Here is a 14,980-nt window from a genome sequence, read left to right on the forward strand (position 1 = left end):
AAATAGGTATGTTTTAGTGTCGAAGCATAACAACAGCCGAGAAACAGAAATATAACTGCGCATTATTTTATAGGCACAGTATTACATTATGAATGGATGGATTTTAATATAAGTATGGGTAAGCCATAATTTACCGAATGAAGAACCAGCAGAAGGATTATTGTCCACGAAGTTCACTGTAAAAAGGAAAGTGACCTAAAGTTTAATAAATAGAAATGTTAGTCTAATGCCCGTTTTCACCATCAATCCCTAATTTTTAAGTGACCCCTATGGTAACACATAACAGGAATTTTGTTTTCAAAGGGGTCACTTAAAAATTAGGGATGGTGAAAACGGGCATAAGAGAGATGTCACACGGGTTTTGACGTTGCGGTGCGTCGCCGCAGCGATGCCGCTCCGTAGTTCTGAAAAATTTGAACGATATGCTACACGGGCGTTACGGGCGCGTTGCAGCACCCCAACACAATGTCAACCCCCGTGTGGCATGTCGTTTAGAATTATGCATTGTAGAAACTACGGTGAGGTACCGCTGCGACGCCGCTGCGGCAACGCCGTGTGGCATCTCTCTAAGGCTACTAGACGTCGATGGTTACACACGTAATAAGAGCAGAAGATATGAAGAATAGCCAACCAAGCGACTGACATTTCCGATACCGGTGTCGATCTGATCTACTTAATAGGTAAGATTAAGTTATTAAGGATGAATAACTTACTTATATGTTAATTACATGTTCGGAATTATCAGAGTTAGGGGGAATTAGTATACATTTAGGTAATTTATAATTTGCTTCTATAAAAAGTGATCTAATTAGTATTTAATAAAAAATATCCTCTCTTATAGTTTACCTGAACCTCTTTGTGCGCAAACCACTGCCAGCACAGCGAACAAAACAATCTGTAAATTTAAAATATACGTCTACAGGAACCATGGTGGTTGGTTTTATGAACTAAAGTAAAAAAAAAAAGTAAAAAAGTATTTATTACTAAAAAAAATGACACATTGTAGTTACAAATTATTCTGGTGGTCTCTGCACTAAGCAGGAAAATCGCAGCGGCCAATACGAACAATTACCTTAAAATTAACTTTAGTTAATTATTAAAATGACCGTGACTTCGTAGTTTATATTCAGGCCTCTATATTCTTAAGTCACTTACAGCAAATACTTTACAAAAACACTCGTTATGCAAATGGCAGAAGAATAACGCTAACACTTTTTACACTTAATAACAATGCATGCAGTTATGCTGGCGATAATAATCAATTTATTCTAACAATAGTAACAGCATAATCACTTCCCTCGATTTAACAAACGATTGTTCACTTACCAAAGCGGCCTTCATAGCTGAATTTTTAGTGATTTAGGCAAGTCTATGTTGATTCTACAAAAATCGGTTGTCAACTAGTCTCAAAAATTCAGATGGGGCCATTTTATATGAATCTGTGTTCGATACACTCGCCATCTGCTCGTGTAAATAGCCATAAGTCGGTGTTATGTACACAAGTAATTGAATTGTTTTGTGAAGACGAGATTTTCCTGTTAAAATTCTGGTAATCTCAAGTGTTTGTAAACATTTATTGACAAGATTTAATTGATAAGGTTCACATGTGTACTTATTGCGTGTCGTCTGTTTGTCTAGACTGCAATATTGTAAACAAAACAATGGTTTTTGTTATTATTATCGTTAAGTGCAAGAATAAAATATAACGTAACTTTATTGTTAATTTGAAAAGACACAGAATGTTAGAAATATGTATTTTGTTAAACTTTTAGGAAAACTTTAATTTTACGGGAAAATAAATAAGTCTCAAATGAATTCAAGAGATTTATTTTTTAATGCTTTTTAACATCAAGAGCGTGAGAAATTCAACAAATGGTCAGTTGTTAAGTTGTTATCATCTGCGAGCAGGGGGACGTCCATTCTCGTCGGGTTTACTTGCTGTTACGAAGGTTTGGGTCTGAAACAACATAAAAATATTTCAAATGGCTGAAATACTTTGAAAATTCTAAAAACTGGACAGCTATAACTGGCACTTGATCGAATCTTCAGTACCACGAGCACGAATGAATATCGTTCTAACAGCGTCGATCATCGGTCGATTAAAAAGGAATGCGACCTACTGAATGGTCATTTATACAAGTGTTATTCGTGCTCAGGTACCCCGAATATCAAATTACACATGTTTTTATTTTATTATAATAAATAGCTCAAAATTACATTTCAAATGCGTATCTACAGTGTCGCAGTATTTAGATACGAGTAGATGTCAGGTGACTGAGTAGTTTTTCCGCCACTCCTTCTCCAGGACCGCGGCACCGGTTCATAATAATAACATGTTGTACAGAAGTGGTGGTAAGGCAAGCTATTTGGGACGAGTATACAGGGTGTGGTTTTGTAAAACAACGCCCATCTCAGGGGTGGTAGTACCTACACTTGAAAGTAATTACAAGAAAAATATAAATAAAATTTTAGCTAAGTATACTTTATTAGTATACAACCTTGTTCAAACATCTCCTAAAACTTTCGAGACGGCGCTTGTTACCGCCCGCACCACCCCCGCGTACCCCGCTACATCACCGAGCACATGCGGCCGCCGCCCCGTGAGATCGGGGGGACTGACTGATAGCTCGCCCGCGTAATAATACTTACCATTTTCCTGATTTCATGGAATTTTCCGTCGTGTATACTACCACCCCTGAGATGGGCGTTGTTTTACAAAACCACACCCTGTATAAGCGCCCTGGAAATGGCCTAAGATTAAGTAGTATTTATAATGTATTATTGAGATAGGTTACATACTTTGGTTGTGGTGGTGGTACGGGTATGGTTCTTGACCTGGTTGGTTCACGAAGGTGGGGCCGAAGCCTGTAATATGTAAAAAATATGATTTTTTAGTTTTTTTTATTAAATAAAATTACTAGTTTATACTGATAATGAAGAACTTACTTGGTTGTTGGTACCCGCCATTGTTGGGAGCTGCAAGCAAATTTAGTACGGTTACTTAAGTAGTTAGTAAAATGTTTACTAAGTATACCAATTCATAGATAAGACAGCTTTTACCTATAAGTAGGTACCTATTTAGTTATATTATACTCACGGTTATCGTGGACACTGGGCCTTGAAAATGCGGGGTCAATTACTGTAAGAACATTAAATTAATATAAATATACAGAACAGCAACAGAAGATAAACAGAATAACTTGAATTTCAGTGCAGAAGAACTGCGCAACATTGGCACAAATGATAGATTTTAATAAAAGTATAAATAGGTAAGTACAGTAGTAACTTACCAAATGAAGAATCAGCAGGTGGATTATTGTCCACGAAGTTCACTGTAAAAAACAAAACAACCGTAAGTTTATTTAAGTAAATAAGCCCGCTTGTAATTAAGTTTTGGGACACACTGTTTAAGGAATTAGTAGGTACCTCTAGATAAGGTAAACTTCATAAATTAATAATAAGTATCTAACAGCCTTAGTAATAAAAAATAATATCCTTTAAGCCTAGGCGCAGACCACCGATTTTTAGTTGGCCGATTGTTGGACCCGATTCTAATTAGTATGAAGAATCGGCCGATACCAAATCAGTGTGATGTGCGTACTTACTTTCATACATCTCCGTACTGATTAACAGCCCGACCCAACTTATCGGCCGACTAAAAATCGGTGGTCTGCGGCTTCACAGGATTGCTGAACAGTCAGGCGCGGATCCACCGTTGTGGGCACTGTGGGCATGCCCACAACCCTAATTTGCTTGTTTTATTATGATCTATTGATAAGATCGATAGGCATGTATGTATGTCCGGCTTGTCCGGGCATGTAGTGATCCAACTCTCACTTTGCTCATTTTTGGTGGCTGGATCCGCGCCTGTGAACAGTTCTACAGCTAAACATAGGAAAAACAATCGCTAAAAGTAAGACACACTAACCTGAACTGCCGCTTTGTGCGCAGGCCAGTGCTAGCATAGCAGACAGAAAAACCTGAAATTGAAAGGATTCCATGAAAGTTTGGCTAAACCATATTATGAACTCATAGACTTTGTAGAGTAGGAATTGCTTTGTCTAATTATTAATCACTTCCTATACTTAATATAATAGTTTACTTACCAAAGCAGCTTTCATAGTTGGAAACGAATAACGATTTAGGCAAGTTTAATGTTTAATGTACAAAAATCGGTTGTTTACTAGTCTCATTATTCAGATGTCACCATTTATATTAATCTGAGTTTGATACACTCGCGACCTACATAAATGATTCAACGAGATTTTTCTGTTAAATATTCTAGGTAATTTTTAGTGATAAGGCTCACAAGTGTATAGAGAGTATTTAAATAATATTGTAGGGATTCCATTTAATATTTGGAAATAAAATTCGAACCCGTGACCCCATTCATTACAGTGCTGATATCAACGCTACCGCTTTATTTATAAACTTCTATACTTTCGCGACTTCGTACATGTGGACCCCGCTTTATCCCCTTAGGGGTGAAGTTTCGAGTTCTTTTTAGGGTTTCCCCAGAAATTATTCGAACTTTTCTCGCCGTTAAAACCATCCTTGGACTTCAACGAACATTAAAAAAAAGAATTGGTAAAATTGGTCCAGGCGTTGTAGAGTTATGCGCTTACCAACACATTTTGCGATTCATTTTTTTTTATATTATAGATAAATTCTTCCAAACTCTGTTTGCGATGAATTATGTAATTACAAGTAGATAATACACATAGCTCGCACACACATAGCACATTATAGCTCGTAGACATGCGTAGAGACGATGGCCGTTGGGGCAGAAAAGTTCTCGAGTGGCGACCACGGGCTGGAAGACGTAGCGTGGGCAGGCCTCCTACTAGGTGGACCGACGATCTGGTAAAGGTCACGGGAAGAGCCTGGATGTGGACAGCGCAGGACCGTGCATTGTGGAAAACCTTGGAGGAGGCCTTTGTCCAGCAATGGACGTCATTTGGCTGAAACGAAAGAACTAACGAAGTAAATAAGGCTTGTCTAGAAGGGGAAATCATTTGGCTGAAACGAACGAAGCCTTACCTTGGAGACCGCCATGCTTTTAGTAGGTACCTACTTATGGAGCGACGACAGCCTTTTGATAATGCCGATAGCAGGTTTGGTTGCATGGTGGGTGTGCTGTGCACTGCACACTGTGCATGGATACCTAAATAGTCATTGTATTCAGTCGCAGATTTTGTTTCATTTACAAAGTTTTAATCAGATAAAACCTGCCAAGATATGAGATTTAAAACCATCAAAGCTGTATCCGATTACACTGCATTATCGTTGTTTCGATTTTGTCAAGAAATATCTTGGAAGTTTAAATTAGGCACATTACTGAGCATGCCTTCTATTAATAAAGTAAACGCGTGATAAAAAAAAACAAAATGTCAAGATGACAACGTCAAAATTGTTGATAAACATTCACGAAGGACTTGAAATTCAGAAACATTTGGGAAAAGTGTATTTAGTATCAGGAAACTATGAATATTATCATTATTTATGCGATGGTTTTGATGACAGGGTACGTGTTTTTAAAATAGGTAGTCAGATGCGAATTTTAATTTCCCGTCATAACCTAAATTGGATTTGTAATTTGTGTATGTCATGTATTTAAAATGTTTCATTTTAATACACACATGTATTAAGTACACACAGTAAATAAATTAAATTAAGAAAGTAAATCAGCTAATTACATCCGAGAAGTTCTAACAGAGAGACCTTTTTTAACATGAAATAATAACCTAAAAACATATTTATTTCTGAAGGGTTGGGGCTGTGGATACAGAACACTCCAAACAATATGCTCATGGATAAACTTTAACTATAAAGAAAATGGTGAAGTGCCGTCCATTCACCAAATTCAAGAAATTCTGGTTGGGCTAGAGGATAAGCCGAAGTCATTTTTGAGATCCAGACAGTGGATTGGCAGTTTTGAAGTGAGTTTACTTCCGAAAAATACTATTTGCACACCTAGATAAATACTAGTACAATTTAAAATACAAACAATCTGATATTCACTATAACTTAATTTTGGATTATTTTATTTTGTGTTACAAGTAGCAGCACAAATCTCTGTAGTGCCGACCTATACGCTAAACTTACATGCTGCCACTTGTACTTCTATTAGGTGTGCGTATTTAAGCACCTATGAGCCTAAAAGTAGCTCAATCTTTCAAATGAATGCTTTTGAAACTAATTGGGTCTCATTTTTTCCTTTTCTAGGTATGTTTAGTAATAGACAAGCTATATGACATACCATGCAAAATAGTGCATGTAAACAAAGGCGAAGATTTAAAAACCATAGTGAATACTTTAGTGACCCACTTTGAACAATTTGGCAGCCCGATCATGATGGGCGGAGACATTGATTGCTCCTCCAAAGGCATCATGGGAATATATGTCAATCAACAAGGTGATGCCAGTTTATTGGTAGTGGTAAGTATCAAATACATATCTATCTTACCACCTTTTTATATCTTGGATTAGTCTAACCAATCTATCCACAATTTATAAAAATGGTTTTATTCTAAAGTTTGAGTAAATAGAATTATTGATTATGTTAGCCAGCCATGGGATAGTTTTTTAAATCCATTTTGTTGTTCCAGGATCCTCACTATGTGGGTAAAGAACAGTCAAATCAGTTCTTACAAAGCAAAGGCTGGGTTAAATGGCAGCCACTAAAAGATTTTTTGAGTTCATCCTTTTACAACCTATGTTTACCTCAAGTAAAATCTAAAAATAAAATTGATTGATTGTTAGGTATAATATGTGTGTTATGAAATTAAAGAAATATATTTTTACAAATCAGCCTTTATTTTATTACTATTTAAATGTAATAAATCTAATAATACTGAATAAAATTAAAAATAGTTCAATTTCAGGTACATTACTTAGTCATTGCACACAAGCTTTATGTTATAGCATTAATGGTATAACTATAGACTAGTTAAAAACATTGATCTTGTGTACTTATTTATATGTAGTATTGCAATCAAACATTGTTTGCATTCAAAAACTATTAGAATAAGATCCATTCATGCTTGAATATGATCCATTCATGCTTTGGAAGTAAACTATATGTAATCAGTCAGTGTTCATGATGAGGCAGACTCCCTGAAGCACCCAGTGGCTGTAGTGCTCCGTGGTCCAGAGGTCCGACTCGAACACCAGTCCGACGCCCATCGCGTTGCGGCGTTGCGACGTCGTGTATACCGGCGTCCGTAGGGTGTTCTAAAGAACAGACAATATGATTGATTTGATGCGTACAAGAGCAGCCCCAGTGACTAACTCATACCCTATACCAGGGTTTCCCATTTTTTTTTGCCAAGGAACCCTAATTGATTATACTTTTCCTAGAGGAACCCCCGTACTACTCTGCCCGCACGCCCTGCCCCTCCCTTGTGCGTAAACAAGTCGGTGCGAGCGAACGACGTCGGTCACGAAACGTGGGATAACATTTTTTACGGAACCCTTGCGGCCTTTCCACGGAACCCTAGGGTTCCGCGGACCACCATTCGGGAACCGTACCCTATACAGCTATTGGCTGTCATCATGTATGTTGATTTTTTCCATATAATTATATTTGATTTTCATATTTAAACGGTTTTCATTAATAATGCACATTGAGAGACTTCAATAATGAGTATTTGAAATTGGGGCTATCTGAAAAGTTCAAGGTTTATTCAAAGTCAACATACATAATAATGTATAGTTGTTGGTTAGGCAATGTTTGCTGTATAAGCCGAGTCATGGCCAAATAGTTATATTTTAAGAAATCTATTGATAAACACATTAAGGAAACTCGATAAAATAATGCCCAAAACCAGTTAAAGTGGTATTTTTTTTTATTGAAGTTGTATTCTCATCAATCCCTGTGAGGAAGTGTATTTCCTTCAGTGGACGTCCTTTGGACTACATTCAGAAATAGACACGTTGTAAGCTTCGCTGCTGCATTAAGCTAAGCGTCCACATGTCGGTATCGTACGCATCGGACGTATCGCACGCAACGGATCATAGAATTATTTATATAAAAACTCATATAAGTGCGTCCACCTGTCCGCATCGTATGCATCGCACATCCGATACGATGTGTTTCGTACGATGCGTCCGTTGCGTACGATACTGACAAGTGGACGCTTAGCTTTATCCTCTAAGGCAGTGTTTTTCAACCTGTGGGTCGCGACCCCCTGGGGGGTCGCCAAGCTTCTGTAGGGGGGTCACGAGAGGTCGTAAAAACTACCTCAGTAAAAGAATCAGTAAAGTTATAATGATATATTTATCCGAAATCTAATTATACAAATGCATAAATGTTGTATGGATTGAAATTTTGAAATATTCGGTCCCTACAACATCTTTGTAACATTATAAAATGCATGAAAAAAAAAGCGAGCGGTCGGGGGGTCGCGAAATATTTTTTCATACAGGGGGGTCGCGTCATGAAAAAGGTTGAAAAACACTGCTCTAAGGCCTAAGGCACGACATGTTCAACTTTTTCAACTGTTTTCAATCCTATGATAAGTGAATAAGGTTCAATTTAAGGTAGCTATAAAGGGTAAGGAAGTCTGACCTGCAGCTTGAGCTTGTGGAACTCGATGGGGATGATGTACATGATGGGCAGTTCGGTGACCAACACCTTGGGGTGCGAGCGGCGCAGGCAGCCGTCTGTTAGGTCCCAGCGCGCGCCTTCCAAATACAGGCCTCGCACGTAGCAGCCCTGCGTGCAACAACCTCTGTTATGGATCAGGATGTAAGGTTCAACATAGCGTGTACTAACGTGTACGACCCTATATCAGAGTAAATACAAATGAGTGGGTTATCTTCATAGAAACGCACCGAGCGCGGTTTGTATGTGAGCGCACCAATACGTATGCAGCGCGAACGCACAGCGCACACACTGACAAAATTTAACGTGGATTAGCGGGGAGTTGCGCCGAATTTTGTCAGTGTGCGTGCGCGCCGTATACGTATTGGCGCGCTCACATACAAACCGCGCTCGGTGCGTTTCTATGAAGATAACCTACTCATTTGTATTTACTCTGCCTGTTAGCGANATATGGAAGTTATAAGGTTCAAAATAGTGACCACTAACATGTAGGAGCCCTGTATGGAACAAACTCTTATGGATCAAGTTTTAAGGTCCAGCATAGCATGCATTAACACGTAGCAGCTCTGCATGGAACAAACTTTGTTATGGGTCAAGTTATAAGGTTTAATATAGCGTGTACTAACACGCAGTAGCCTTGCATGGATCAACCTCTGATGTGGACCTAGTTATAAGGTCCACAATAGCGTGTACTAACGTGTAGCAGCCTCTATATGGAAGTTACAAGGTTCAAAATAGTGTACACTTGTTCAAAATAGTGACCACTAACATGTAGGAGCCCTGTATGGAACTAACTCTTATGGATCAAGTTTTAAAGGTCCAGCATACGTGCATTAACACGTAGCCGCCCTGCATGGAACAAACTTTGTTACTGGTCAAGTTATAAGTTTCACCATAGCGTGCACTGAAACCTAGCAGCCTTGCATGGGCAAACCTTTGTTATGGATCGGGACTATCTCCGTCTCTCGTTCCCACCGCTACAACTCCTGTGTAGCCAGGATCTACAGCTTGACCGCCGATAAAACCCAACCAGTGAAAGCCAAGTTTGTCCCGGGGGAAAGTGAAACTGTCAGTGGACCCGCAACGAAATTAATCAGAAGAACATAGGAACTTTGTTATGGATCCAGTTATAAGCGCCGGATTTGCGTGCACTAAGTTTCCCTAATCCTGCGCGGAACCTCTATCGGGGGATTTTTAGGGAAACGAATCTAAGCTACAGGTTATTGCCGGATGCAGACCAAGAGCTAAGCTGACTTAGCTCAGCAACCGGGAAAGACAACAAAAGAAAACTTGTAAACTCACAGTGACCGGACGCTCCTCGATGTCGTCCGCGTTAGTCCACTTAGTGACACGTGTGAACTGCGTGGAGCGGTCGAGCGGCCACGTGTAGAGGCGGCACGCGATCTGGATGTGCGCGATGAGGTACGATTCCGGGATGTGAAGCCCTGATAGCCAGATCACGATCGGCTCCTCCATCGTTGCCTGTGATACATATTAAGACGGGTAATTAAGTTCTAAGAGGTATCACAGCGTGCAACCCTTGACAGCTCATAATCATATCGTGAAGATTGTGAAAATACAGGAAAACTTTGGGCGTAGATGTAGCCTTCGTACCTCATAGATTCTCTTTAATGGACCTTCGAAATGAGGAAAAGGGAGTTCTCTTCTCTTCGCACAATCACCCAGTCAATGTACTACTTGGAGCACGGTAAAGTGATACAGCCAACGACCAACAGTTCTGAGCAGCACAGCACAAAGGATGGCTTATGAGTCCAATTGTAGAAAAGAGAGTCCACTTTACACTCACCCAGTCGGTGTACTGCTTGTTACACGCGGTGAAGTAGTCTACTAACTATAGTTGCAGTAGCTATCGAACCATCTATGAGACTATGGGGAGGGAGTCCAGTTTACACTCACCCAGTCGGTGTACTGCTTAGTTCGTGTGGTGAAGTGATCCATCCAGCCGCCCAGCCCCTTGCAAGTAGCGGGTGCGAGGCTCCGCCATACTTGAGGCAGCTGCCCGTTGAACAGGCTGTAGGATACGTTGTCCAGTACCGCGTCCATGCCAATCTCGCCGGCCAAAGCCTTGCGTAGTAAAGATAGCGTGCTACGCATCCGTCCCACGAGGCGATTGAATCTATTCCGTTGGAAAAACATTTTACATTAACAAAAAACGGCCGGATATCTTAGATGACGATAGGTAGCAATTAGATTACTGATCGCAAGAAATAAGAGCGTAGGTACGTTAATTATTGTATTGTACATAGAAGCAGGGAAGTCCCCTAGAACCCAGACACCAATCGATGACGCAAACAAATTAGTTTTTGCCTAGTTAATGTATTCATTTTTTGTCTTGAGTCAATTATAGTCTGCCATTGACACTGCCTATTTACTCTAATCCACTTTAAATAAACAGCGTTTCACTATTGACTTAGTGTAAATGATAAAAGATCATCACATAAAATATACTTCTAGTAATAGGAATGTTTTTTTGTTATTATCCTCAAGTAAAATGTTGTTGATTTCGCTCGAGTTATACGGTAGAAGAATAGAAGTCCTGGGGCTGATTTTGCAATCGTCAGATAACTTTTATTAACTAAAGAATGATTTTGTCATTTTGACATATTTCTCATACTGAAACTGTAAATAATATGCCAAACTTATTCTTCAGTTAAAAGTTATCCAACGATTGAAAAATCAGCCCTAAGTTGCAGGATAACTTCCATTTTGCGTTCGTAAAAGGCGGCAAAGGGGCAGATATGCGAACATCAGGCCTTCAATTCGCCTGGCTAACGAGTCCTGTGGTTGAAGTGATGATGACGAAAGGATTGACCTACTGATGATAAAAATCTAAATATACAATACAACTCAAAGGTGACTGACTGACTGACTGACATAGTGATCTATCAACGCACAGCCCAAACCACTGGACGGATCGGGCTGAAATTTGGCATGCAGGTAGATGTTAAGACGTAGGCATCCGCTAAGAAAGGATTTTATGAAACTCCATCCCTAAAGGGGTAAAACGGGGTCCATGCGCACGAAGTCGCGGGCGGCCGCTAGTAAGTAAATCAATGTCGAACCTCTCAAGCTCCTGCAGCAACACGACGAGCGTGGGCGTGATGTTCATCTCGAACTGCTTGCGCACGCGCCAGATCTCGAACAGCGGCGGCAGCTTGCCCAGCACGTCCACCGCGATCATGTCGATGAAGTCCTCGCGGCTCATCGCGCCGCCCGAGTCGCCTGCCATACAACATTTTTATTATGCGCTGCTTCTTCTCAGCACTGGGCCCATTTATTGTCCCGAAACAGTGGTAGGGTTAATACGGGGACGTGTAAAAGTGCTTTTTAATATTTACTGTTTTTAGAGCTTACAGTCTAAAAAACTCACACTTGGTACTTTTAGCATCGGCGATCAATGATTTAGTCGCTTTTTAGAAGCTGAATGCAGCGACCAACACATTTTACATCGCACACTTAAAAACACCAAACACGGCGATTGAGTCTCTTTTCGGAAGTTCGACGCAGCAACATCGCTAAAAAGCGATCCGATACCGCGTTCAAACGCATGAAGTCGCGAATTCGCGATGCTGCATCGATATAAATCGATGCTAAAAGTAGCATCGCTGCTGTAGTCCTTATACAACTTTATGCCACAACATGGTGAACATTTTCATAATTTTCGACTCAAATGAACAAGTAAGGTCGGAAGGAAAATATGCATGGCAAATATTGGAAACATGTTGAAATTGTTTTTCCACACGTTTGTCATGTCGTGTTTGCCGTATGAAAACACCATTGTCATAACAAGACATAAATATGCCATTATTTCCATTGTTTAATAAGTCAAGTCTAAAACCTGTTCGTAAATAAATATAATAGCAACTTACCAATGACCACGCGAACTAAGCAGCGTGAACAAAATGTTAAGACGTTATAAAAGATAAATAAAACGTAAAGTACTTCAGTGTATTAACCAATTTGGTTACTTACCCTCCTCTTTGGTGACTAAAGCAGCATGAAAAAGTAAATAAAAATAATAATTCGTTCTTATATACCGAATCAAACTGATTAGGTATATAAGAACGAATTACAGACTTATTATGGCATAATTTAAGGTTTTTGTTACTTCCCGCGACCTTCACCAGATAGTATCTACCAAAAAATGTAACAATGATAAATTGTCAAACCAAAGCAGACTTGGAACTTCACTGCTGAACAGTCCATGCACCCTGAAAGTCATAGCCAAAATAGTCACAAAACGTTACTTGTCTGCGGCTGCAATTCGATCAAGTGTCCCCACATCTCGCGCACGGCCTGGCTGAAGTACCCGATCTCAGCGTTAGGATGAAGCCCGAACACTTCTGGCGTATTCGCAAGGGGTAGCACGTCGATGAATTCTGGAAAGAGTCACTTATTTATTACTAGCTTTCCGCCCGCGGCTTCGCCCGCGTGGAATTTTGTCTGTCACAGAAAAACTTGTTTCAAAAACCGGGATAAAAACTATCCTAACTATGTCCTTTCCCGGGACTCAAACTATCTCCCTGCCAAATTTCATCAAAATCGGTTCATTGGTTTAGGCGTGAAAGCGAGACAGACAGAGTTATTTTCGCATTTATAATATTAGTATAGATAAACGAAAAGACCTCAAATTCCAAGACCCTGTCGCTAGCGAACGTTGATGAGTCAATATTTGTCCATTTAACGCAAATTCATGGTAAGTAAGTACTTATTATTGTTTGTCGGATGGATTCTCAGTATCGCGGCGTTTAGCAGTCAAAATTAGACGATAACATCACAAGGATCTACTGTTCTGATAACACATACTAACCTCAGTTACTAGCTCAGTTTCCATTAGACTTTAGAACAGGGGTACAGGGGTCTCTAAACTTTGAAGCCTGGGGGCCATAATAATTTTTTCGGTATGTTACTAGGACCATAAAAAATTTAATTTTTCTGCCCAACTATGCAAACATAGGCTTAGTCTTTAGCCGTCGCGGGCCGGATGATGGCAGTGGCTGGCAGGATATGGCCTGCGGGCCGTAGTTTGGAGACCCCCCTGCTATAAGGTGCACCCAGGTGATTAAGCTCAATCGTATCGGTTCATGGCAGGACCGTATTTATTTACTTTTTTACATACATAGCTCTTAAAAATTACTGGTGGTGTCGTATAGTCATGTTCACCCTGTATTTTTGTATATGTCTTACTTACCTATGTACTGATCTCTCTCGCCGTCCGGCGGGATGACGTAGTCGAAAACCGAGTCCTTGTAGAAATGGAAGGGCTGGAACTTGTCGAACAAAAACTCTCCCATATACTCCTCCATGTAAGTCCGCACCACGCGCCGGTCGAAGTCGTCTATCACTCGGCCGCCGTACATCACCTATGAACCAATTACCATGTGATCACCTCGCAAATTTGAAACGGTGATTTTAGTATTAAAATACAACAAGTTTTAGTATCGGTTCATTATAGAAAAAAATCTACTCCGTGCCAATAAATAAAGTAGGTAAGTTTGCAGCTGTTGTAGATTGTATGAGGCGGTTCTTTTTAACCGACTTCAAAAAAGCAGGAGGTTATATGTTCGGCTGTATGTATGTTTTTTTATTTTCGTGTCGAATTCACACTCAGCCGGTTTTTTTGCTCCATCATTGTCACGCACGGCCGACAACAAAGGATAATGTGAAAAAAAGGATGTTTTCGCATGGCCTTTCGCCAACGTCCATACCGGTATCCTNGTGATCGCCCCGGGTGCCAACCCATGCTACGCCGCCACTGGTCGAACCTCTCAAGCTCCTGCAGCAACACGACGAGCGTGGGCGTGATGTTCATCTCGAACTGCTTGCGCACGCGCCAGATCTCGAACAGCGGCGGCAGCTTGCCCAGCACGTCCACCGCGATCATGTCGATGAAGTCCTCGCGGCTCATCGCGCCGCCCGAGTCGCCTGTCGTATGGAAAAACATTTTTAGAGCCACAGTAGCCGAAATGCATACTGAAGTATAATTTGCGGCGATCTTACACCTAAATGATTGATTTCACAAAAAAAATACCAGAATATCGAAAACAGGAAATTTTCTGTAGTTTAATTTTGTAGGTATTAATCAAAATCTTTTAGGCGCAGTTTTTCCAATATGGCGGCGCCTGCGGCAACGATAGGAGGTCGCAAATTCGGAAAGCGGGAAAGAGTACATAGAAAACTATATAAATACCAATTTTCAAAACTCCCGTAAAACTTTCCAGGCTAAACTACCAAATGACTGGACTAATAGTGAAAATTTTAATTAATTTTCGACCTTATGACAAATGAATACGTAAGGTCGAAGGAAACTTAATGGCAAATAAGTATTTGAAACATGTTAAAATTGTTGTGTCC

At 40.1% G+C, this 14,980-nt stretch overlaps 2 protein-coding genes across 2 annotated transcripts in view; one reads left to right on the forward strand and one right to left on the reverse strand.

Annotated features, from left to right (window-relative positions):
* The first annotated feature begins 5,374 nt into the window (after positions 1 to 5,374).
* Ufsp1 (UFM1 specific peptidase 1) lies at positions 5,375 to 6,770 on the forward strand. The gene is made up of 4 exons (XM_028321772.1): positions 5,375 to 5,524; positions 5,769 to 5,939; positions 6,226 to 6,438; positions 6,609 to 6,770. Exons 1-4 carry the CDS (start codon positions 5,396 to 5,398, stop codon positions 6,753 to 6,755), a joined length of 660 nt encoding a protein of 219 aa, XP_028177573.1. The 5' UTR covers positions 5,375 to 5,395; the 3' UTR covers positions 6,756 to 6,770.
* A 58-nt stretch (positions 6,771 to 6,828) lies between these two features.
* The window catches only part of Dhc98D (Dynein heavy chain at 89D), a gene marked incomplete at its 5' end in the record, with an annotated part of 78,290 nt that continues 70,138 nt past the window's right edge, over positions 6,829 to 14,980 (reverse strand). The window contains 7 exons of the mRNA XM_028321762.1: positions 6,829 to 7,233; positions 8,570 to 8,716; positions 9,908 to 10,087; positions 10,523 to 10,742; positions 11,689 to 11,848; positions 12,874 to 13,005; positions 13,818 to 13,989. Of these exons, the coding sequence (XP_028177563.1) occupies positions 7,087 to 7,233; positions 8,570 to 8,716; positions 9,908 to 10,087; positions 10,523 to 10,742; positions 11,689 to 11,848; positions 12,874 to 13,005; positions 13,818 to 13,989 (1,158 nt within the window). The remainder of the gene's footprint in view (positions 7,234 to 8,569; positions 8,717 to 9,907; positions 10,088 to 10,522; positions 10,743 to 11,688; positions 11,849 to 12,873; positions 13,006 to 13,817; positions 13,990 to 14,980) is intronic.

The sequence above is a fragment of the Ostrinia furnacalis genome, unplaced genomic scaffold, assembly GCF_004193835.3.
Source record: "Ostrinia furnacalis isolate ACB-3 unplaced genomic scaffold, ASM419383v2 OfSCF7578, whole genome shotgun sequence".
NCBI classification, from domain to species: Eukaryota; Metazoa; Arthropoda; class Insecta; order Lepidoptera; family Crambidae; genus Ostrinia; species Ostrinia furnacalis.